Consider the following 23,449-nt stretch of genomic DNA (forward strand, 5'->3'; position numbering starts at 1 on the left):
TTATTGTACCCATACCGAATCTCTTTAGTACTGAACCTTTCTCCAAGTCTCTCTGTCCTTTCTTTGTTTCTCTGTGTGTAGGGCTCCCTTTAGTATCTCCAGTAGGGCAGGTCTCTTGTTAGCAAATTCTCTCAGCATTTGTTTGTCTGTGAAAAATTTAAGCTCTCCCTCAAATTTGAAGTTGAGCTTTGCTGGATAAAGTATTCTTGGCTGGAAATTTTTCTCACTCAGAATTTTAAATATATCGTGCCACTGCCTTCTCGCCTCCATGGTGGCTGCTGAGTAGTCACTACTTAGTCTTATGCTGTTTCCTTTGTATGTGGTGAATTGCTTTTCTCTTGCTGCTTTCAGAACTTGCTCCTTCTCTTCTGTGTTTGACAGTGTGATCAGTATATGTCTTGGAGTGGGTTTATTTGGATTTATTCTATTTGGAGTTCGCTGAGCATTTATGATTTGTGTATTTATGTTGTTTAGAAGATTTGGGAAGTTTTCCCCAACAATTTCTTTGAATACTCTTCCTAGACCTTTACCCTTTTCTTCCCCTTCTGGGACACCAATGGGTCTTATATTCGGACGTTTCATATTATCTATCATATCCTTGAGGTCCATTTCGATTTTTTCAATTTTTTTCCCCATTCTTTTATGCTTTAATTTTCCATTCTGTTATCTTCCAGGTCACTGATTCATGGTTCAACTTCCTCTAGTCTTGTACTATGAGTGTCCAGAATCTTTTTAATTTGGTCAACAGTTTCTTTAATTTCCATAAGATCATCCATTTTTTTATTTAGTCTTGCAATGTCTTCTTTATGCTCTTCTAGGGTCTTCTTGATTTCCTTTGTATCCCGTACTAGGGTCTCATTATTTATCTTTAGTTCTTTGAGTAGCTGCTCTAGGTGCTGTGTCTCTTCTGATCTTTTGATTTGGGTGCTTGGGCTTGGGTTATCCATATCGTCTGGTTTTTTCATATGCTTTATAATTTTCTGTTGTTTTTGGCCTTGTGGCATTTGGTGAACTTGATAGGGTTCTTTTAGGATGTGTAGACCAATTGAAGTCCTTATCTCTGATTTATCAGATCTACAGCTTCGTGGAGTACACTTTCTCTAACTAACCAGCAGGTGGCGTCCACGAGCCACCTGTTCTCCACAAGCCAGTTCTCCCCTGTTTAGCCTTTTTGGTGAGTGGGGGAGTGAGTCTTGTGGGGTCCAATTGGTGTACCAAGCTTGCGTGTGTAGTAGTGTTGCCTGCCCTGTATATGGGGCGTGTTTCTGGGCAGTCAGGGATGGGGGGTGGCTCTAACAATCAAATCTCCCTGGTGATCCTAGAGTTTTAAAGCTGCTGCAATAGTCTAATCCTTCAGTTCAGTCCTGCCACAGTTTGTCTCTGCCACTGACCCACAAGTCCTTGTTATTGGCGTATGGCTCCTGGGACTTGCAAGTGGGCCCCTTTTCCAGGCCTTGCACCCCGGGTCCTCTGTTGAGGGATGACTGTGCTATGTCACAGGTGAGTGCCGTCCCCCCAGGGCAGTTCTGGGCTTCTGGTCTGTGTAGGGAGGCTCCCAGTCTGCTGAAATGATGGCTGAATGGGGCTTTGTTAATTCACACTGCTCCACCTTCCCAACTCTGGGACAATCAGCTGAGGTTGCAGGGAAGACTAATATCCACGCCCAGTTTTGTGGTGTGTGCCTGTTATTTGAAGCACTTCCGTCACACTGGGTTGTCTGGGGCAGCTCTGGGTTATGGGGCTGGCGATGGGCAGGAGTGTTTCCTGTCCACCAGGATGATGGCTGTGAGTGGGCACCCCCCTTTTCTTGGGAAGTTGTGGTGTTTAGTGAATTTTCTCAGCCACTGGATTATTGCGTTTTGTCTCAGAGCTCTCTTAGTTCTGCTCTTGACTTGACCTGCCCAAATTGCAAGTCTTTGAAGCTTTCTGTATTGGGCTTCTTAGAGTAATTGTTTTAGAAAAAGAAAAAAGGATAAAAAAAATAAAAAGGGCCCTCCTCACAGATCTAATGTGTTATTGAAATGCTAAGAGACAAAGCAACCAGGGCCATTAAGGAAAGGTCCACAGGGCAGAGAGATCAGCTTTTCTTCAGGATTTGCATATGCGCCTCAGGGCCGGAGCTCAGGCCTGAGCTCTGCCCTTCCGCTTTCTATGTTCACCAGAACTCCAAAAATCCTCCGCTTTTATTTTGGAGTTTTTCGTGTTGTTTTTTTTCTCTATGCCTGTCTCCTCTCTGCTGGGCTGGCTGCTCTCAGATTCTCTGGTGTCTGGTCTCAGTCTATCTATGGTTGGAGTTTGGATCAGTAGAATGAGTTTCCGATAAGGGCTGCCACTGCAGTTCTCCCTTCTCCTTCCCGGAGCTGACAGCCCCTCCTCCCATGGGACTGAGCCTGGCAGGGAGGGGCGTGGGTCCCCTTGCCGCAAAAGCTTACAGATTTCGCTGATCTCAGCAGTTCCACGTTTTCATGAGTGTTGTATGAAGTATGCCCAAAGTCAGATTGCTCTGTGGTGTCCAGTCCACGCAGTTCCTGGCTTTCTACCTACTTTCCTGGAGGAGTAACTAAAACATACAGATCACCAGTCTGCCATCTTGCCCGCCTCTCTACACTACATTTTATATTATATATTTTATATTATGTTACATGGATATAATCTTGAATTTCAATTTTGGGTTATTATGAATATATTTTTTGTAATCTTAGTTTTATTTTCTTTTTTCTTTTATTAAAGACAACACAGATTGTACCACAGTGTTTGATCACCTTTGCTTCACACATCTCTTGTAGCATCTCCTAGATTTGTTCTTCCTTTTATTTAACCATTTCTTCTAAAAATGTTTTCAGTGTGAGTCTTTGTGTGGCAAATCTTATGAGGCCTTGTAAGCCTGAGAATATTTTTATCATGCTCATATTTAAGTGAGGGTTTGGCTAGCTTCAAATTTCATTTCTTTTAGATTTTGAAAATGCTGCGTCTTTTTCTTCTTGCCTTCAGTGTTGCTGTTGAAAAGTCTGATGTCAGTCTGATTTTTGTTGCTTTGTACACTCTCTGCTCTTTCTTTGCAGAGCCTTTTAGTATGCTCTTGTTTATGTTCTTAAACATCACATTGATGATATATCTAGTGAGTTTTTCCATAATCTCTCTTCTTTGGCAGTTACAAATTCTTTCAATCTGAGCTCTTCTTTTTTTCTTTAATTCTGTGAAGTCAATCTTCATCATTTCTATACACATTCCCTCCTTTCTACTTTTATTTTAACTTATTTCTGGGATTCCTGTTATCTTGATGCTGGCACTTCTACTCATCCTTATTTCTTAACTTTTTAAAAAAATGTATTTTATTTCTTCATTCTTCCCTGCTTCCTTCTGGGAGAGTTCCTCAAATATCCTCCAGACACTAATTTTTGCCCAATCTATATCCATTCTACTAGTCATCTCTTTACTGTTTTGTGTCGACTATTTTAGTTTCAGATCATTATTTCCACTTGATTCTTTTTGATGGTTTCTTGTTCTTGTTTCATATTGATAATATCTCCTATTTCCTTTATAACATTTTCATATTTGTGTTAAATTCTCAATCTATCTATTCCCATACTTTTGATTTTGGTGGATTCTGTAACCCACCCTAGCAAACAGCTCCTCCCTGAGCGCCTCCGTTGTCTAACCCGCAGGATCAGTAGCTCTGGGTGGAAGCTCTCTCCTGAGGACTGCAACTACTCCGTCCCCCTGTTCCCCCAGACCTCACTGGATGCTGATTTACTCTTGGGGACACTTGCAGCAGTTGCCTGGGTCCTCCTGGTTGTTCCAAGGCAATGGTGGAGAGAATGGGGCATGCTTCCTGAACAGTGTCATCTCTCTAGTGTTTTCTCCTATCTTGATGCTCTCTTCTATATTTTCTTCAGGATTGATTGATACAGGATTGATACTTTATTTTCTTCAGGGCATCTGTTCTCAAAATGCAGCTTGAAGAGCAGCAGTGTCAGCATCACCCCGGAGTTTGTTGGAAATGCAATGCTTGGGCCTCATCTCAGCCTTCTGTATCAGAGACTCTGAGGGTAGGGCTGCAATCTGTGTTTTCCTGAGCCCTCCAGGTGATTCTGATGCATACTAAAGTTTGAGAAAGATTGACTGAGGGAGATGGATAAATTCCACTCCTGTGGTTTCTGTTGCAATTCATTACTTCATTGTACACGCTTTCAAAAGCTTCCCATGGCTCTCACATGTAAGGCTTTTTCCTCCATCACATCCTCTGGAAACTGTTAGCTTATCATTGCTCAAGTACAGCTCTCATTCTGCTGTTCTATGGAAATCTTCCATAACTGACTAAATTAATTATAAATTTCTTACTCTGGAATTCAAGGCTCTTTTAAAACTGCCCTTAACCTGTATGTTCACATTCTCTCTCCATTTCTCCCTTGGGTGACAGTCAAACTCTTTGTATTCGCTTTGTACAGGGCCCTTCTGCCACCCAAAATGACTTTCATGCCATCTTCACCTAATGAAATCCTACCCTCCCTCCAAATCCTGTTGTAAATTTCTCCACCTTTGTGAAGCCTCACAATTTAATCTTTTTCCTATTGGAACCCCAAGCACTTTGACCCACTCTTGTCATATTTATCTTTATAGGTTTTTGTACACATTTTGACTTTCTTATTCACATTTTTATCCAATGCAAAGCCTACATCACTATCTTGTGCATAATAGATGTTCAGTATTGAGTGAATTGACTCATTTCTTGAATGAATAAACTAATGAATGAATACTCCCCCCAAAAGGGCACTGAATAAAACACATGATATTAGCCTTTTGTTGCTTAAAAAGAAGCATACTATTTGCTAATAAATGCTGGTTTGTTTTCCAAGTATTGTTATAACAATGAAAACCAATTTGTATCAATTTTAGCTGTTATTAGTTAAAATTAATTGAACACCAACCAAGCACTTAAAATGTTCTCAAGAGCCTCTGAGCACTTGTACATAATTAAAAATATACTTTAATTAAAAAAATCTTAAAATGAAAAGGAAGCTTAATCCTGAAAGACAGCTCCCATAGGTTTTTAATTAGCCCATTTAGATTATGCTTGCTTGTGAATATATAATTTCTCCAATAGTCCACATAATAGTTATATATGAAAAATATGCAAAATGCTATATCACTATACCACTAATCTTAAAATTTCTAGCCCATTTCTTCTTTCTGTTTTTTCCAGATTATTTACAATGGATGGACACCTTTTGGACAACACAAAGGATTTGCAAGACAATCATTTTTATGTTGCTGCAGGACTGGAAACCTTTAAATATTTTCCTTATTGGAAATCCTCCAAGGTTCCCAGTGAGATCCAACAGTAAGCATATTTTATACCTTTCTGTCCTGTATCTTGGTAAAATTTGTCTTTTTTCACCCTGGTACTTCTTCCAAATATGACTAATTCAGTTATTCTTATTTTATATATGGTACAATTTTGGATTTAAAAAATTAGGCATGGAATAGTTACTGACTTTGATATATTCACAAAGATGGTAGGATCATGTGTTGAGCACATTACCTTTTCTCTGAGGATATGGGGAGTCTTAGACATTGAGTCCAAAAAGTAAGTTTATAGTGATATATATCTCAGTATAGTATTTATTAGGAAAAACAAAGATGGTAAGAATCTGAGCATGTAGTTTTTACTTGATCTTAATTCCTGTCTAGCAGCTATCTGAATTCTCCCACTAAAAACTTCTCAAAACCTGATGTCATGTGTTTGTAATTTTAAAACAGCCCTGAAAACTTAGAGAATGACGTGAGAAGGAGGCTCAGGGGGTTTCCGAAAGTCCCTGAGTTTGGAGTTTCAAGTTGTCATTCTTTTTTGTTTTATTTTTATCTTTATTATTATTTTTGTTGTTTGTTTTTTCTTCTATATCATTCTTTTAGAAATACTTTATTATGTAAATATTCAAACAGTTACGGGAGTAGAAAGCATGGTGTAAGGAACTAGCTTAAAAATTATTACAGTTTACCAATCTTTATGTGTCTCCTTATTAAAGATATTTTTTGGGAGGATATTTTGAAGCAAACCTCATATCATATATTTCACTGGTAAATACTTCGATAGGTATCTCTGACAGATAGACACACATTGCCTTTGGTTGAGATCATACTTGAGTCTACACTGACATGCCACTCTGATAATATCCTGGGGATATGACTCCTCTATTTAAAAGGCATTTAGTGAGGGAGGGGCAAGGTGGCGGCATAGAGAAGAGTGGAAGCTAAGTAGTCCCCCTGGAACAACTACAAAAAAACAGAAACAACTAGTAAATAATCCAGAATAACTGCGGGGGGACAAACAAGACCATCCACTCATCATACACCAACCTGAATTGGGAGGAATGTCCAAGAACACAGCATAAAATCTGCAAGTAAAACCTGCGGATCCAAGTTGTGAGACCCCCTCCCCCATAGCCCAAGCTGCAGAGCCTTGTGGTGCCAGAGAGAAGCTCTCTCCCAGCAAGTGAATATAGCTCAGCTGAGCTCCAACTGGGGTTTTAAGTAGCCAGTGTGAACTGCTCACTACAGGTACGCATCCCCAAAAAACAGACAGAGGCTTTGGGTGACGACTGACCTGGAAGAGCCGGAGGGTCGCCTTGGACTGGGTCTGAAGGGGACTATCTGTTTCTTTTTTGGCTCAGTGGAGAAAACCCCAGTCATTTACAGTTTCCAGGGCTGTGACTCCGGGAAGGGTGGAGACAGCACAAGCAGAGAGAGCGAGACCATTGAAATGCTAATGACCTCCACCTGGGGGCTCTGTCTTCTCTAGGAGGAAAGGGGTGGGACCCTTTCCATTCAGAACCAGACCCCAGAGCCTGGGGGAACACGGCCATACCTCCTCACACCAGTCAAGAATTATAGGCTAACAGGCATCACCTGCTGGGCAGAAAAGCACAGTGACCCGAGGCATCAAAGGGTGGAGCAATTTTCTAAGACACACCCGCAGGGAAACCAGATACTGAATATTTCTTCCCTCTGGGACCTGAGCCTGTCCTGATCTGGGAAAACCTGATTTGGATAACCAAGGAAACCATGCCTAGACAACAGAAAATTACAACCTACACTAAGAAAAACAAAGTTATGGCCCAGTCAAAGGAACAAACGCACACTTCAACTGAGATACAGGAATTTAAATAACTAATGCTAAATCAATTCAAAAAGTTTAGAGAAGATATTGCAAAAGAGATAGAGGCTGTAAAGGAAGCACTGGGCATGTATACAGCAGAAATCAAAAGTTCAAAAAAACAACTAGTAGAATCTATGGAAATGAAAGGCACAACACAAGAGATGAAAGACGCAATGGAAACATACAACAGCAGATCTCAAGAGGCAGAAGAAAACACTCAGGAACTGGAGAACAAAACACCTGAAAGCCTACACGCAAAGGAGCAGATGGAGAAAAGAATGAAAAAATATGAGCAATGTCTCCGGAAACTCAAGGATGAAACAAAGTACAATAATGTACGTATCATTGGTGTCCCAGCAGGAGAAGAGAAGCGAAAGGGGGCAGAAGCAATAATAGAGGAAATAATTAATGAAAATTTCCCATCTCTTATGAAAGACATAAAATTACAGATCCAAAAAGCGCAGCGTACTCCAAACAGAATAGATCTGAATAGACCTACGCCAAGACACTTAATAATCAGATTATCAAATGTCAAAGACAAAGAGAGAATCCTGAAAGCAGCAAGAGAAAAGTGATCCATTACATACAAAGGAAGCTTAATGAGACTATGTGCGGATCTCTCAGCAGAAACCATGGAGGCAAGAAGGAAGTGGTGTGACATATTTAAGATACTGAAAGAGAAAAACCACCAACCAAGAATCCTGTATCCAGCAAAGCTGTCCTTCAAATATGAGGGAGAGCTCAAAATATTTTCTGACAGACAATGAGAGACTTTGTGAACAAGACACCTGCCCTACAGGAAATACTAAAGGGAGCACTACACGGTGATAGGAGTGTGTGGTTTGGAACACAATTTTGGGAGATGGTAGCACAACAATGTAAGTACACTGAACAAAGGTAACTATGAATACGGTTGAGAGAGGAAGGTGGGGAGCATGTGAGACACCACAAGAAAGGAGGAAAGATAAAGACTGGGATTGTGTAACTTGGTGAAATCTAGAGTATCCAACAATTGTGATAAAATGTACAAATGTGTTCTTTTACGAGGGAGAGCAAGCAAATGTCAACCTTGCAAGGTGTTAAAAATGGGGAGGCATTGGGGGAGGGATGCAATCAGCATAAACTAGAGACTGTAACTAATAGAATCATTGTATTATGCTTCCTTTAATGTAACAAAGGTGATATACCAAGGTGAATGCAGATAGGAGCGAGGGGATAGGGGAGGCATGTTAGACACTTGACATTGGTGGTATTGTCTGATTCTTTATTCTACTTTGATTTAAGGTTATTTTTCCTTTTGCTGCTTCCTAGCTGTCTTTTTTTTCCTCTTTCTTTTGCCTCTCTACCTTCTTTGACTCTCCCTCCTGCCTTGTGGAAGTAATGTAGATGCTCTTATATAGATAGTGGTGAAGGTGGTGAACACATAAATGTATGACCATGCAGAAAACCATCAATTATTTACTTGGGATGGAATGTATGGTGAGTGAACAAAACCATATTAAAAAAAATGGGTTGATGACAAAACCTTGAGGGCAATATACTGAGTGAAATAAGCCAGACACATTAGGACAATTATTGCAGGGTCTCACTGATAGGAACTAATTATAATACGTAAACTCATAGACATGAAATATAAGGTACCAAGATATAGGATGAGGCTTAAGAATGGGGAGTGGCTGCTTAGTATGAGCAGAATGTTCAATTAGGATGAACTTAAATGTTTGGAAATGAACAGGGGTGTTGGTAGCAAGATGTGAGAATAACTAACAGCGCCGAATGGTGTGTGAATGAGGAGGAAAGGGGAAGCTCAGAGTCATATATGTCACCAGAAGGAAAGTTGGAGGTCAAAAGATGGGAATGTATAAAACTGAATCCTTTGGTGGGCAATGTCCATGATCAACTGTACAAATACTAGAAATCACTTCCATGAACCAGAACAAATGTATGAGAATACAATTAGAAGTTAATAATAGAGGGGCATATAGGGAAGAACTATATACCTATTACAAACTATATACTACAGTTAGTAGTATTTCAACATTTTTTCATAAACAGTAACAAATGTACTATATCAATACTACGAGTCAACAATTGAGGGGGGTTGGTTAGAGATTGGGGAGGATTAGTTTCCTTTTCTTTTTTTCTTTTTTCATCTTTCACTTTATTTCTTGTCTGGAGTAATGAAAAGTTTCTAAAAATTGAACAAAAATTAAGTGTGATGGATGCACAGCTGTATCAGGGTACCCAGGGGCACGTGATTGTACACTTTGAATCTTTGGATAATTGTATGGTATCTGAACAATCTCAATAAAAATGAACAAAAAAAAGGCATTAAGTGATATAACCAGGGATGTAATGAATTCTAAATTTGGAATATCGAGTGCCCATCCATTGCAGATCCTGGCTACTTATATAGAGGAAGACAAGAAGGAGATTGGTTTCTTTAAAAAAAAAAAGTGTGTCTGAATAAGTCTTATCCTTTTTTCAAACCTCTATCATGATGTCCACTCCCTCTCTTTTCACTCTGCAGCAATTTATGTGTCTAAAAAAATATAGCACTCCGGGAGTGACTTCTAGTCACTTCTCTCCTAAGCAGTGCCTGTCTGGGATTGCTGTTTGTGCTTTTTAAACTAAAAAAGGAAACATTTTTTTTCAATTTTATTATTGCTGGGTCTTCATGTGAAACTTTTTGAGACTCTCTTTGGAATATTTGTATTCTCTGATCTTAGTTAAAAAAGCCCAGAGAACACAAAAGGACATTTTAGGGAGAAAATGATTCTGTTCAAAGAGCTCATCTTAGTTTCCAGGCTGCTAAGACAAAATGCACACAGGGGTTGGTTTAACAACAGGAATTTATTAGCTCATAGTCTTGGAGACTGGAAGGCTTGTTTCTCCTGGAGTCATATCTTCCGGTTGACAATTCTTGGGTTCCTTGGCTTTTCCAGCACATGGAGATGCCCTGTCCAAAGAGATCTGCTGACTTCTGGCTTCCTGCTGCTCCCTGTGGTTTTTTTAAAATAAGGCCTCCAGTCATAAGATTAAGACCCAGCTTGATTCGGTTGGCCATACATTAACTAAAAAGTAACATCTTCAGACAGTCCTGTTTACAATGGGTTCACACCTGCAGGAATGTGGGTTAAGAATAAGAACTTGTCTTTTATGAGGTATATAATTCAACCTACCGCAATATCCTTTCCTGAATTTGAAGGAGAAGTGGTGGAATGAATATACTTTTCCCCTTTTCTGCTTTTTTCTCCTCCATGAATTTACCAGGTAGGTTTATGACAAACTTAATTGAAAATAGTAAATTTTTTGTTTTCTACTCAAAATAGTGACAAGAAGGAGATTGATTTGGTATTATAAAGAAAACCAAAAAAAAGTAAAAATTTCATTTTCCCCAGTGTTTTCAAATGAGGTATTTTATCCAGTGAATTATGAGTTATCAGAGAACTTACATGCTTACTTTGACTGAGGTTTGCATTTTGGCAAACACAATAAGGTCAGGTGAGAAATCCCCTTTTCAATCTTTTCATTTCTGTAGGTCTAAGATATTTGCCTTTGGATGTTTCAAAACGTGGTGTGCTTGTCTATTCAGTTGAAGTCAAGGAAACTGTGTGTGGAATATTCGATTGCCCATATACTGCATTCTAATAATGAAGAACAGGAAAATTATCCTTACCTTCATTATACAGATTGACTTGGTGGTGGGCCCAGCTTCATTCATTTTACTTTGGTTTTGTAAATGCAGTCAACGATGATGGTGTATACTGCTGGCTCTAAATTTATTTTATCTGAAGCATGTGCAAGATAGAGAAATTATGGAGGACAGCTTTTCTCCCCTCTTTCTAAAATTAGGATTATTTTTCTATTTCTTAGCATGACATAAATTATATTTCTCTCTTCTTTCAGAACTATGTAGCTCCTCAACTTAGATTTTCCTGTAGTAAGAAAAACTATGAAAATACTACAGGTTAATTGAGATTATAAAAATGATACCATGCTGATTTACCATCATAAAAGCACTGAATCCCAATACGTTTATGTTAGAAGGATATTCCAGATCTTTTTGTCCAAGTATCTCATTTTATAGATGAGAACCTGGAATCCCAGAAATGAAAAGTTATACAGCTAATTAGTCTCAGAGCTGTTACTGGAACCCAGTTATAATGGGCCTATGGTTCTTTCAGCACCATGTTTTACTTCAATTCAGCTAGCTTTCCCTTATCTAAATACAGAGTTTGTGTGAGGCATCAGTCTCTCCTTATGAGAAAAGCAGTGATTTTTATAATAGATCCTAGATATTGCTAACTAGTTCTCTTGTCAGGGCATACCACTATATATATATATATATATATATATATGTATGTATATATATGTATGTATATATATGTTTGCGAATGAGTGACTGGTGGGAAGATGAAGATATTGGTAGAGGAACTCCTGTCCAGTTAATTGAGAGAATGAAATAATCAGTCCTTCTTTCTTTGGATAGTTAGCTCACTTCCCTGCTTACTATATAGAATAGGTCAAACAAGCATTTGTAATGAAGTAGGAGTCAAGAAAACATACTCTGGTAAAGTCATGCCTGATGGATGCCTAATGATTCTTCCTTGAGGCAGAAATGCTTAGTGTTTGAGCTTTGAGTTGCTTCTCTGATGTCATGCACTGATGCTTGTGTGCACAGTGTGTTTTGGTATCTACTGAGAGTGCTTCTCACAAGGAACTGTCCTTTAAAAGTCATTTAATGAGGTGGTATGATTTATGTTCCCAGAAGAAAATTACATTGGACACTTCTGTAGAAGGGGCACTTCCCAAATCTGGGTTCATCACTTGGCGTGGCCAATAGAAGTCACACGGAACCAGGCTGAGAAGGAAAAAGGGTTTATTTACGTCAGCAGGAGGACAGGGGAAGCTTTCCCAAATCTGCCTCTCTGAAGTGTTTCTTCAGTTGGTTTTTATGCAGGTTCAGAGACAAAGAGAGATAATCATTTAATTAACGTGCAGCAAGAGTGATAGATGAAAGGCTTATCTATATCTGGGAGGTTTGGGGACCATAGATGAAAGCTTACTTAGGTTTTAGTTGTAAACTTTACATTTACATCTTGCTCTTTTGTGAGACTACTTCCTGTTTTAGGATTACATTTAGAAGCTGTTTTAGGTTACATTTTAAGGTTATTTTACAATTTTCTGCTTTCTTACAGTTTTAGGTTATATTTTAAAAGACGCTGTTACACTTCCTTACGGAAATTCACGGTGTCCCACCCATCTTTTCTTCTTACGTTGTATTTGTATGTAAAGTCTCAATATTTCCTACTCTGAATATCAGTGGGACTGTAAATAGTCCAAAACAACTTTCTAACTTTCCTTTGGTTGTGTAGCCTACATACAGAAAACCCCATTAGTCTGAGACCCTCAGTAGCCACAGGTACTGATTGAGCTAAGTGGGCCCTGATTCTGAACATCTGTGCTGGACCAGGCTCCTTGGCGGGCTAGAGATGAATGGAGAAGGAGGCACAGATGGAAAAGAGCTCTGGAGTCTGGATTTGGAAGATTTGAACTGATTCCTGCTCTTACATTTACTGGCTCTGCACTTGGAACCTGCTTTTCTCTTTTGGCAAAAATCAAGATTGTTCTCATCATATCTTGAGATAATAAAAATGAGAAGGCAATTTGCAAGTTGTAAAGTGCATCTGAAAGGTTGCTTATTATTATGTCATTCATTGGTTAAACTCAACAATCTTGCTGACCTGCGAGATTGAAGTTCAAAGTCATAACTGATCCAAATCTTTTTTTTGTCTCTTAAATTAGAGCCCCGGCGTTGGGGCTGAAGCTAAGTTCAGCTGCCTTTGTGTAAGCTGAGAAGACAGGGCTGGGGGATGTGAGTCAGTGCTGTGGGTTACAAAGGCAGGTCGCTCTGCAAACTATCCCCGAAGGACATATTCTGCAGGGCAGAACTTTAGTGCACCAGGCACAGTGAGGCCCTTTTATTTTTCACAAACCCTGAAAGGCAGGATTTCTGTCCTTGACAAGCCTGCCAGACTAGCACTCAGAGGGGTGTCAGGTTCACCGGTAACTGCCTGGCTCTCCCTCTCGCCAGGTGTATAGATGTAGCTCAGGGGTTCCCTCATCAGTGTCCATCGGATACAATTTTTAAAATAGGCACCCTGCACCACTTCCTACACTGATGGATTCTCCTATGTTCTAGGCCTTGCTGAGATGAGCAGTTTCTAAAGCGGATCTGTGGGATTGTGCACCCTTGACTGCTCAGCCCTCACTGGTGTGTTTGAAATACATTTAGTTTAGTAAATTGTGTGAAGGCTCACTAGAATCCTTCCCTGCAGCTTTCTCTCTGTCAAGTTTTCACATGGTCGTTATCCTGAGGGAAAAAAGAAGTGTTTTTCATATCATTGTGGATTAGGACAGACGGTTTTAAATTGTTGAGTGTATTTTCAGAAACTACATTTCACGGTGTCTGCCTTCCCCTCCATGCCTTAGGTTTTATTGTATGCACAGAGTGCATCCCACATTCAAACTTGAAACACCCCTGGGGCCCAGGGTCTCTGGTGGACCTCCTCCCTTTTCTGGCTTCTGTGCTGTTAGGTTTCCTCCTCTGAGGAAGAGAAAGGCTTTGTTCTGTCCACCAAGGGATGGGCCTGGAGCAGTTTGGTTTCCAGGCAGACAGTTAGGAGCCTGCCTGCTGGCCTGGGAAGCAGGCATATTCCTTTCTTTCTAATTTTTTTTTTTTTTTGTTTTAGAGAAGCTGTAGGTTTCCAAAAAATACAGAAAATACAGAATTCCCTTATACCACATCCTCACACCTGATGATTAACACCTTGCATTACTTTGATATCTTGGTTATAATTGATGAAAGATTATTATTATAATTGTACTGTTAACTGTAGTTAATAGTTTATACTGGGGCTCACTGTTGTACAGTCATTTTTTATTAAAATTTATTCTAGTGCTATGCATATACAACCTAAAATTTCTCCTTTTAACCATGTTCAAATATATAATTCAGTGCTATTAATTATATTCATGGTGTAGTGTTAACATCACCACCATCCACTACCAAAACTTTTCAGTCACCCCAATCAGAAAATATTTGCCAATTAAGCATTAATTTCCCATCCTTTACCCCTACCATGGCCTCTTTTAGATTCCTTACTCTATGAAGTTACATATTCTAATTATTTTATATCGAGATCATACAGTATTTGTCCTTTTGTGTCTGGCTTATTTCACTCAACATGACGTCCTGAAGGTTCATCTGTGATGTCAAATGTATCAGAACTTCATTCCTTTTTCTGGCTGAATAATATTCCATTGTATTTATACACCATATTTTGTTTATTCATTCTTCTGTCAATGGACACTGGGGTTACTTCCATCTTGTGGAAATTGTGAATAATGCCACTATAAATATCGGTGTGCAAATATCTGTTTGAGTCCCTGCTTTTGGTTCTTTTGGGTATGTATCTAGAAGTGGGATTGCCAAGTCATATGGCAATTCTATACCTAACTTTCTGAGGAACCACGAAACTATCTTCCACAGAAGCTGCAGAATTTTACATTCCCACCAGTAATGAATGAGTTTTCCTTTTTCTCCACATCCTCTCCAACACCTGTGATTTTCTGTTTTTTTTAATAGTAGCCATTCTCATGGGTATGAAATGGTATGTCATTGTGGTTTTGATTTGCATTTCCATAATAGCTAATAGAGTTGAACGTCTTTTCAGGTGCTTTTTGGCCATCTGAATAACCTCTTTGGAGAAATGTCTATTCAAGTCTTTTGTCCATTTTTAAAGTGATCTATTTGTCTTTTTGTTGTTGAGTTGTAGGGTTTCTTTATACATTCTGGATATTAAACCCTTATTGGATATGTGGTTTCCAAATATTTCCTCCCATTGATTAGGTTGTCTTTTCACTTTCGTGATAAAGTCCTTGGATGCTCAAATGTTTTTAATTTTGTTGAGGTCCCATTTATCTGTTTTTTCTTTTGTGTCTTGTGCTTTGGGTGTAAAGTCTAAGAAAGTATTGCCTAACACAAGGTCCTGAAGATGCTTCTCTATGTTTTCTTCTAGGAGTTTTACAGTTCTGTTTCTTATATTTATGTCTTTGATCCATTTTGAGTTAATTTCTGTATGCTAATATGGTGTGAGGATTCTTTTGCATAAGGATATCCAGTTTTCCCAGCACTGTTTGTTGAAGAGACTATTCTTTCCTACCGAGTAGAGTTTGAACCCTTGTTAAAAATCTATTGACCATAGATATAATTCTCAGTCCAATTCTATTGGTCGATATGTCTGCACTTGTGTCAGTACCATGCTGTTGTAATTACTGTAGCTTTGTAATAAGTTTTAAAATCAGTAACAGTCTTCGATGTTTGTTCTTTTTCAAGATGTTTTTGGCTCTTTGGGACTCCTTATTCTTTGATTGGCTTTTACACTTCAGCACAGAAAGTTGTTAGAATTTTGATTGAGATTGCATTGAATCTGTAAATCAATTGGGGGTAGAACTGACAACTTAACAATTTAGTCTTCCAGTCTATGAACACAGAAAGTCCTTCCATGTAGTTAAGTCTTTGATTTTTTTTTAATCAATGTTTTGTAGTTTTCTGTGTACAACTCCTTTACATCCTTGGTTAAATTTATTACTAGTTGTTTGATTCTTTTAGTTGCTATTGTAAATGGAATATTTTTCTTGATTTCCTCTTCAGGTTGTTCATGACTACTGTAAAGAAACATTACTGGTTTTTGCATGTTGATTTTGTATACTGCCACTTGGCTGATTTTTAAAATTAGCTCTAGTAGCTTTGTTGTGGATTTTTTCAGGGTTTTCTATATAAAGGCTTATGTCATCTTCAAATAAGGAAAGTTTTACCTCTTCATTTCCAATTTGGATGCTTTTTCTTTCTTTCTTGTCTACTTGCTTTTTCTAGAACTTCCAATGCAATGTTGAGTAAGTGGTGACAATGGGCATACTTGTCTTGTTCCTGATCTTAGTGGGAACAAGACAAGTCTTTCACCATTGAGTGTGATGTTAGCAGTGAGTTTTTCATATACACACTTTATCATATTAATGAAATTTCCTTCTGTTCCTATTTTTCTAAGTATTTTTATCAAGAAGGGGTGCTGGATTTTGTCACCTGCTTTTCCTGCATCAGTTGAGTTGTATTTTTTCTCCCTTTGTTCTATTAAATGTGGTATATTACATTAATTGATTTTCTTATGTTGGACTACTGTGCATATTGGGATAGTCCTCACTTGATCATGGTGTATAATTCTTTTACTGTGCCTTGGGATTCTGTTGGTTCATATTTTGTTGAGGATTTTTGCATCTATATTCATAAGGGGTATTGGTTGGTAATTTCTTTTCTTGTGGTGTCTTTATCTGGCTTCAGCAGTAAGGTAATGTTGGCTTCATAGAATGAGTTAGGGAATGTTCCCTCCTCTTCAGTTTTTTGGAAGATTGATAGTAATTCTTCTTGTAATGTTTGGCAGAATCACCTGTGAAGCCATCTGGTCCTGGGCTTTTTTTTGTTTGGAGGTTTTTGATTACTGATTCAATCTCTTTACCAGTTACTGTTCTGTAGAGATCTTTGGTTTCTTCTTGAGTCACTGTAGGTAGTTTGAGTGCTTTTAGGAGTTTATCTATTTCATCTAGGTTATCTAATTTTTACAGTTTTCATAGTACCCTCTTATAATACTTTTTATTTCTGTGGGGATTAATAGTAATGCCCCCCTTCATTTCTGATTTTAGCTATTTGCCTTCTTTTTCTTTTTTCTTTGTAATCTAGCTAAAGTTTTGTTGATATTATTAATCTTTTCAAGGAACCAACTTTTTGTTTTGTTGATTTTCTCTATTTTTATTTTCTATTTCTTTGTTCTCACTCTAACTTTTGTTATTTCCTTCCTTCTGCTCATTTTGGATTTAGTTTGCTCTTCTTTTACTATATCCTCCAGTTGTGAGATTATGTCTCTTGATTTTTTCATATATCTTCTTTTTAATGTAAGCATTTAGAACCATAAATTTCCCTCTCTATCACTAATTTTGCTGCATCCCTTAAGTTTTGATATGTTGTGTTAGATATTTTCTAATTTCTCTTGTGATTTCTTCTGTGACTCATTGTTGTTTTTAGAGTGTGCTGTTTTATTTACACATGCTTGTGAATTTTCCAGTTCTTCCTCTGTTATTGATTTGTAACTTCATTCCACTGTGGATTGAATCATAATTCCATTGTGATTTCAATATTTTTGAATTTATTGATACTTGTTTTGTAACTTAACATATGGTGTATTCTAGAGAATGATCCATGTGCACTAGAGAAAAGTGTATATTCTGCTGCTGTTGGGTGAAATGTTCTATATAGGCCTATTAAGTCTAGTTGGTTTATAGTATCATTCAAGTCTTCTATTTCCTTATTGATCTTCTGTTAGATGTTCTATCCATTATTGAAAGTGGTGTATTGAAGTCTTCTGTTAATGTAGAACTGTCTATTTCTCCCTTCAAACTGTCAATATTTCCATCATTTATTTTGGAGCTCTGCTGTTAGGTGCTTATATATTTATAACCATTATATATTTATAACCATTTAATCTTTGTTTTGAATTGAATCCTTTATCAGTATATAATGACCCTCTTTGTCCTTTGTAACAGTTTTTGACTTAAAATTTATTTTTTCTGATGTTAGTATAGCTGCTTTAGTTTTCTTTTGATTACTGTTTGCAGGGTATATATTTTTTCCATCCTTTCACTTTCAACCTACTTGTGTCTTTGAATTTGAGGTGAGTCTATTGTAAACCACATATAGTTGGGTCATGCTTTTCTATCCATTCTGCCAATCCTTGCCTTTTTACTTGTGAGTTTAATCTATTTACATTTAAAGTTACTACTGATAATTTATGACCTTATTCTGCCATATTGCTTTTTGGTCTTTATAAGTTTTATGCCTTTTTTTGTCCCTACTTTCATATTTGTTTGATTTTTTTGTATCATACAATGTTGAGTCTCTTTTCATTTCTTTCTGTATATATCTTTCAGATATTTTCTTTGTGGTTATAGCAGAGCTTAAATGCAACATCTTTAATCTGTAATAATCACATTTGATTTGATACCAGCTTAACTTTCAGTGGCATACACATACACTTCTCCTATACTCCTTCATCACCCCATCTTATTATTGTATTTGTTACAAATTGTATCCATATATATTATTTGCTCCAAACCATAGATTTATCATTTTTAAAATTCAGTTTTATTGAAATATATTCACATACCATACAATCATCCACAGTGTACAATCAATTATTCACAGTACCATCACATTAGTTGTACATTCATCACCACAATCAATTTTTGAACATTTTCCTTATTCCAAAAAAATAAAAATAAGAATAAAAATAAAAGTAAAAAAAAAACCCCAAAAAATTCCATCCCCCCATCCCACCCTATTTTTTTTATACAGCAGTGCTGATAGCATCTTTATTTGTAATAGCCACAAACTGGAAACAACTCAAATATCCAACAGGATCAAGAAATCGTGGTGTATTCATGCAATGGAATACCAAGTAATATAAAAAGAACAAGATATCAGTAGACACAAAAACGTGGATAAATCTCATAAACATCATTTTGAACTAAAGAAGTTAGTCAGAAGAGTACACACCATGTAATCCCATTTATGTGACATTCAATATCAGGCAAAACTAATCTATGATGACAGAAATGAAAACAGTGGTTGCCTATGGGCAGTTGGAATTAACTGGAAGGGAGAGGTGCAAAGGAACTTTTGGTGGTGATGGAAATGGTCATCGAAATTGTGACAGTGGCCACATAGGTGTAGACATTTTCCTCTTCCCTTTTTTTTCCTCTATTTTTTAAAATAGAAACCAAAAAGAAAATAATGAGAAAAAACCCAACAACAAGATAACTAGTACAAAGATACAAAGATTTACATTGAAGTTAAGATGGTTAGAGACTATCAAGAACAATATTTTTTGCTTTAAGAAGTTACACATAATTTTTTTTCATTTTTAAAAATTTGGTTTTATTGAGGTGTATTCACATACCATACAGTCATCTACAGCGTACAATCAGTTGTTCACAGTACCATCATACAGTTGTGAATTCATCACCACAACCAATTCCTAACATTTTCATTGCTCCAAAAAAAGATAAAAATAAGAATAAAAATAAAATATAAAAGAACACTCAAAACATTCCATCCCCCCATCCCACCCTATTTTTCATTTAATTTTTGTCCCCATTTTTCTACTCATCTGTCCATACACTTGATAAAGGGAGTGTGAGCCACAAGGTTTTCACAGTCACACAGTCACACCATGTAAGCCACATAGTTATGCAAATAGATTCAAGAATCAAGGCTACTGGGTTGCAGTTTGACAGTTTCAGGTATTTCCTTCTAGCTATTCCAATACACTAAAAACTAAAAAGGGACATCTATATAGGACATAACGATACCCTCCATAGTGATCTCTCAACTCCATTTGAAATCTCTCAGCCACTGAAACTTCATTTTGTTTCATTTTCCCCCCCTTTTAGTCAAGAAGATTTTCTCAATCCCATGATGCCGGGTCCATGCTCATCCCCAAGAGTCATGTCCCAAGTTGCCAGGGAGATTTAAACTTATGTCCCTTGTAGGGGAGGAAGCAGTGAGTTTACCTGCAGAGTTGGCTTAGAGAGAGAGAAGCCACATCTGAGTAAGAAAGAGGTTCTCTTGGGGAGACTCTTAGGCACAATTATAAGTAGGCTTAGCCTCTCCTTTGCAGTAACAAGCTTCATAAGGGTAAGCCCCAAGATAGAGGGCTCAGCCTACTAAATTGGTAGCCATCAATGTTTGTGAGAATATCAGTAATAACCAAGGTGTGGAAGTTTAATATTTCCATATTTTCCCACAGTTCCATGGGGGGGGGCTGCAAATACATTTTTATTCTCTGCCCAGATTACTTTGGGATATACTGGGATTTCACACTCACCTGTACAAACCTACCAGATCTCTCTTCCTGTTCAAAGTTCCATGTAATTATGGTGTTTGAATAAACTGACTATACAAGTTAAATTATTTAGCGTGCTGTAGAAAATATAGATCTTGCACCAAATAAACATCTCTTCTCTTCGTCTCACTCAGAAGTTGAAGTTTTAAGACACAAACTATATTGTCCGTTACCCTTTGGTCTGATTTATGTAAGTCCTAACCAGATCTGCTTCATTCATATCTCTAATTGAAGTCTGAACTCTTTTTCAGCTTTTTTAACAGTTGCCGTATGAGGTAATATTGACATTCATACCTGCTGAACCCTAGCTCTGAGTTTCAGGTGTCACACAGGTACCTAAAGTTCCAGAGACTGACCAGGTTATACACAAAGAGCTCAGCATCTCAGAATTTCAAGATAATCATTACAACTTGGGAATAGATGTGACTGCTGTAAGAGCTTACGATCTAGGGATCTTTATTATAAGCTTCCCCAGGATAACCTGTGATCTAAGTTTCAATTCTCAGAGTTTACACATTATATTTAGTCCATTTTAGTGAAGCTTTATAATGTTTGTCTTTTTGTTTCTGGTGTACTTCACTCAAAATGCTGTCCTCAAGATCCATTCACCTAGTTGCATGTCTCACAACTTCATTCATTCTTGCAGCTGCTCAATATTCTATGTGTGCATACATTACAGTTCATCATTCTGTTCATCAGTCGATGTACCCTTAGGCTACTTCTACTCATTGCAAGTCATGAATACTGCAGCCATAAACACCAGTGTGCAGATGTCCATTTGTGTCCCTGCTCTCAGATCTTCCAAGTATATACCCAACAATGAGGCTGCAGGACCTTCTGGCACCAGCATACTTAGCTTCTTGTGGAACCACCACATTGTCCTCCAGATTGGCTACATCACTATACTTCCCCACCAACAGTGAACTGGTACATCCCTCTCTCCATGTTTTCTCCAGCACTTGTATCCCTCTATTTACTTTTTTCCCTGCAATTTTATAGAGATATGTTGACATACCATACAATCATCCACAGTACCATCATAGAGTTGTGCATTCATCACCCCAATCAGCACTCGAACATATTCATTACTCCAAAAAAATTTTAGAAAAGAATAATGAAAAAGATAAAAAAATAAAGAAATAAAATATGGTACAATAATAAGGTCAGACAACACAACCACCAAGAATCCCATACCCCTCCCTTATAAACCTCCTCTCATAGAAATTTAGTTTTGGTATATTGCCTTTGTTACATTTAATGGAAGCATATTACAATGTTACTGTTAACCATAGACTCCAATTTGCATTGATTGTAGTTTTTCGTTAATGCCATTGCTTTTTCAACACCTTACAGGTTGACATTCATTTATTCTCCCACATGTAAAAACATTTATATATTTGTACATTTAGTTACAATTATTGACCATGTTAAGTTTCACTAAGTTACACAGTACCAGTCTTTATCATCTATCTTTTCTTCTGGTGTCATACATACCCCTAGCCCTAGTCTTTCAACTTTACTCACAGCCATCTTTGTTCAGTGTGCTTACAGTATTGTGCTACCATCACACAGTATTATGCTATCCATTTCTGGATCTATACAATCAATCCTGTTGAACATTCTATATTCCTTCGGCATCAAATGCCTGATCTCTACCCTCTTTCTATCTCCTGATAACCTGTGTTCTCAGCTTTAACTCTCAAAGTTTGCTCATCAATGTTAGTTCATATTAGTGATACCACAGAGTATTTGTCCTTTTGTTTCTGGCTAATTTTGCACAATGTAACGTCTTCAAGGTTCATCCACATTGTTATATGTTCCATGACTTTGTTCTGTCTTACAGCTGCATAATATTCCATTGTACAGTCTTCATTTCTACACTCTTCTCCAAACCTGTCTCTACTGTCTTTTCCTATCGCCTGTAGCACTATCTTTAGTATTTCTTGTAGCACAGGTCTTTTATTAACAAAGTCTCTCAGTCTCTTTTTGTCTGAAAATATTTTAATCTATCCTTCATTTTTTTTTTTTTTTGTAAAATTCACATTTAATTTACATTGATTAAATGCCTAGTTTGTTTCAGATGGTATGCTGGGTACTTTAATATATACTAATAAAACTATATTTAAAGCTAAGATAAGCATCAAAAGAAGTGATATGCTAACAGATGAGAGGCATGAAGAATTAGAACAAGACAAGGAAGAAAATGAAGTGCATGAATGGTACCAGGTACAGCAAAACCAATATCACAACCAGATAAAGACTTAGAGAAAATAAAACAACAGTATAAAGCCAGAGGTTCAGGTGTGAATTAACAGTCAGAGGAACTTCATACTGATGAAGATGGTACTAAGTGTGATCATTATGATGGTAGCCAATACTGGACAAGGCATTTTATATGCAGTACCTCATTAAACATCACAACCACCCAGCAAAATAGGTATAGAATTGTGGTTTCTCTGAAGTACCCTTCATGTCCTTTTTCCTCTTCCAATTTCCTGATAAATTGAGAAAAAATTATAGGGGATTTGATGATTGGTCAAAATACCAGCTTTATTATTGGTAGCTGGATTGGAGAATGCAACTCAACTTACATGCTAATGGCTTTCTTAATAGATTTCCCTCAGAATTAAACTCACCCACCCAGCCACAGTAACAGGCAGAATATGCTAGGTTAGGTGTGTGCATACCCTATTCTAGGTCTTAAAAATAGATACATAATCTCTTCCTTTGAAGAATGGGAATAAGGAGTGGAAGGAGATTGTTTCAGTTAGAAATTGCATTTGGCTGCTAGTAACAGATATTTCTAAACAATGGCTTAAATATTATAGTAGTTTATTTTTTTCTCATGACAAAAAATTTGGAGGTAGATGGTTGCTGGCATTACAATTTCAGGGAAAAGTCTTTTGGATTTCCCTAGAGGTTAAAATATGACTGCATGAGCAATCAAGTTCATATTCTGGTTGTAGGAAGGAAAAAAGACAACAGGCAAAAATGATGCAAGGGAGCTATTCCTCTTCTCCCCATCCCCTACCTTTTTTTTTTTTTTTTAATCATCATTTTATTGAGATATATTCACATACCACGCAGTCATACAAAACAAATTGTACTTTCGATTGTTTACAGTACCATTACATAGTTGTACATTCATCACCTAAATCAATCCCTGACACCTTCATTAGCACACACACAAAAATAACAAGAATGATAATTAGAGTGAAAAAGAGCAATTGAAGTAAAAAAGAACACTGGGTACCTTTGTCTGTTTGTTTCCTTCCCC

The 23,449-nt window shown here is 37.4% G+C and overlaps 1 protein-coding gene across 1 annotated transcript in view; it reads left to right on the top strand.

The window, feature by feature from the left end:
- The window catches only part of DCDC2C (doublecortin domain containing 2C), a 143,027-nt gene that overhangs the window by 63,715 nt on the left and 55,863 nt on the right, over nt 1–23,449 (top strand). Inside the window, exon 5 of the mRNA XM_037812796.1 lies at nt 5,204–5,341. Within this exon, the coding sequence (XP_037668724.1) occupies nt 5,204–5,341 (138 nt within the window). The remainder of the gene's footprint in view (nt 1–5,203; nt 5,342–23,449) is intronic.

Source organism: Choloepus didactylus, chromosome 20 (assembly GCF_015220235.1).
Source record: "Choloepus didactylus isolate mChoDid1 chromosome 20, mChoDid1.pri, whole genome shotgun sequence".
In the NCBI taxonomy this organism is placed as follows: Eukaryota; Metazoa; Chordata; class Mammalia; order Pilosa; family Megalonychidae; genus Choloepus; species Choloepus didactylus.